We start from the raw sequence: 2,703 nt of genomic DNA, 5'->3' as shown, positions 1-2,703 counted from the left end.
CTCATCTATGGGCTGTTCTTTTTTTGTATTTATTTTGTCATTACAAATAGATGATTATTTATATAAAATATATTCTATATATAAAAAACATAAATGTCAGTTTTCAACACATGAATAACTTTCTTTTGAAATATAAATGATCCATATTTTGCATGCTGCTTTGGATAATTTTATGCCAGTATCCAAATCATTTAACTTGTCAGTATCCCAATCTTCTGTTAATTGAATCATTGCATTGTGATATAGATTAATCATACATCTGTCAAGAAGATAACATATCCTAAAGACCTCTACTGAGTGGGCCTTCATAAAAAAATAAGTATTAACTCCTACCTTATAGTTAGCTAGAGGTATTTTCTTTCAAAAAAGGACTGTAGTATTTACCAATGCCAATATATTTTGAGATCCTTCTATTGTCAATGTATCATACATTAGCTACACGATTAAATATTTACAAGGGAAATATCGGAAAATACTATGTTGTGAAATCCCTGCAAAACTAAACTCTGATTCTGGTTATTTATCTAGGCTTCATTATCAATCCTGGTACATTGTCCATGCAAATGTGAGTACCATTTACTTAGAAATGTTTTTTAAATTAATACATAAAAGAGGAAAACATAAAACTATTAGCAACATTAATATTACCACAGAATTATATAAAATGTGAGCATTATTTTTTAAACTGCATAAGATTTTTATTCTGCCTTAAGTAATTGATGTTGATCCAGTCATACTTTGTTTGTACATAGCATAAAGACAAGAGTAAGAAATAATAGTCTTCATAATCATACATGACAGATTCGTTGAAGAAGTTAGATCATAACAAAATGATATATTATTCATCATTGTGTTTCCTTAAGAAAAGTTCTATAGTAATGACATAATCTGTTTACTCAGTTTCGAGAAGCTGGGAGTAAATATTGAAACTGAACTTATTTGATCTTCCTCAAGTAACATTAGTTAGGATTCCTAAATAGAATATTATTTTCACAATAGAATAATAATACAATAGAAAAAGCTGTTTGATTCTAGTTGGCAATAAAACTGCATATATTAGTTTCAAAGTTTAAAACACAACTTCTGAGTACAGCTTCCCTTAGAAAGACAAGTGGCTAGGGACTAGTTGTATGCTAATATTTTGTAAAGGAACAGGAACTTAAAATTTAAATAGTGTGGAAAAGAAACCATACACTGTGTATCCCTGTGATAACATTATGAGATTTGGGAATTTCTGACTCATGGCGAGCATAATGCTGGCAAAGTTGGGTCCCGATTAATCACAAAAGGTCCCAAAGTAGGAAAACACATAGAAATGATTGCTGTGATGTTTATCAGCCACCAACCAGGATTATATACAAGAGCAATCCAGCCTTGTAAGATGGAAGAGAGGGCATAAAAACCTATGAAGGTGAACATGAGAGCCAGTATCCTGTGAGTAGCTCTGGACTCAGGGGATGTTCTGGAGGAAACAGTGATGCTATGGATATGTTGAACATTTTGCCTGTGCATATAGAGAATGACAACCATGGAGCTGCTCGACCAGATGATAATGAAAGAAAACAAAATTTCAGGAAGAACAATAGTTGTAGTGTAGAATAGGCTCATAAAGTCATCATGAGCTACATTAGAGCAATATTTGAGAGGAGTTTCATGTGTCAGGTTCTTTCTGTTCTCCTTGCTATCCAAATAAACAGGAAAAATCATGTTTAATGCCATGTAGAGAATCCAGCAAAGAGAAGTGAAAAGACCAATATGATGTGGAACTTTGACTTTAAGGTTCATCCAAAAAGAGTTCCTAGGACTGAGGGTGATTGCCTGGAAGACACTCAAGAAGCAGGTGGTACTAATGGACATATTTCTGCCCAGTCTTTGAATATAAAAAAGTAATTTACAGCCAAAGTCATTGATAAATCCTTTTATCCCAAAAGTATGCACTGTATGGAGCAGTCCTTTAGAAAGAAGGATCAAAAAGTTGGCTGTGAATAGGTGTGAAAGAATTAAATTTGAAGTCTTTATTTTATGTTCAATATAGTAATTAATCAGGTAGCAGGAAAGAAGAGAGAAATTTCCCAAAATCCCAACTGTACTCTGAAGTAAGAACACTATTCCTATTATCAAATCCTTGAGGTACATTCTGTCATTTAACAATTTTTCCTTAAATTGTTACAAAAGTCACTTCCTTGAACACTTAGAGACCTGGTTTTTGATGTGAACAAAAAAAATCACATGGGCTCTAGATAACAATTCTCTAGTAGTTGACGTAATAGGAGCACTCTGACTCAGAAAATCACTTTATCCGCAATACTTCACAAAAATATTTTGTCAGTAACACTGCTTAAATCTTCTAGTCTATATATTTATGAAAAGTAATTCCAGATCTTTGCATAGAAATGTAAGTATTAAGAGAATGTCCAAGTACCTCTTAGAGAATCAATGACCAGTGAGTAAAAATCTAAGGGATATTCATTGACAAATTCCAAAATTAATTTCCAGTAACAACTCATATTGAAGACAAAGTTATATTAATTACCCTTTTACAGCAAAAAGAAAAAAAACAGAAAAAGTAAACAAAAAAGAAAAGAAAAAATAAAAATAAAAAAGAGAAATCTAAGCATCTCTCCTCTGAAATTTAGACGAAAGAAAAACATTATTCTGAAACAATGCAAATATGTTTTTGTGCACACATAATGCAATGATTAT

At 31.7% G+C, this 2,703-nt stretch overlaps 1 protein-coding gene across 1 annotated transcript; it reads right to left on the bottom strand.

Annotated features, from left to right (window-relative positions):
• Window positions 1–1,239: 1,239 nt before the first annotated feature.
• Window positions 1,240–2,136, bottom strand: Vom1r4 (vomeronasal 1 receptor 4). The gene has a single exon (XM_087602809.1). The coding sequence runs from the start codon at window positions 2,134–2,136 to the stop codon at window positions 1,240–1,242; it is 897 nt and encodes a 298-aa protein (XP_087458935.1).
• Window positions 2,137–2,703: the final 567 nt, after the last annotated feature.

The sequence above is a fragment of the Rattus norvegicus genome, chromosome 1 (genome assembly GCF_021556685.1).
Source record: "Rattus norvegicus strain SHRSP/BbbUtx chromosome 1, alternate assembly SHRSP_T2T, whole genome shotgun sequence".
NCBI classification, from domain to species: Eukaryota; Metazoa; Chordata; class Mammalia; order Rodentia; family Muridae; genus Rattus; species Rattus norvegicus.
Note: the sequence above shows the minus strand (reverse complement) of the source record. Positions and strands in the feature narration are given on the sequence as shown.

Excerpts from the sequence above, each read along its gene's own strand:
- Vom1r4 (XM_087602809.1), bottom strand. The coding sequence starts at position 2,136 with ATGTACCTCAAGGATTTGATAATAGGAATAGTGTTCTTACTTCAGAGT.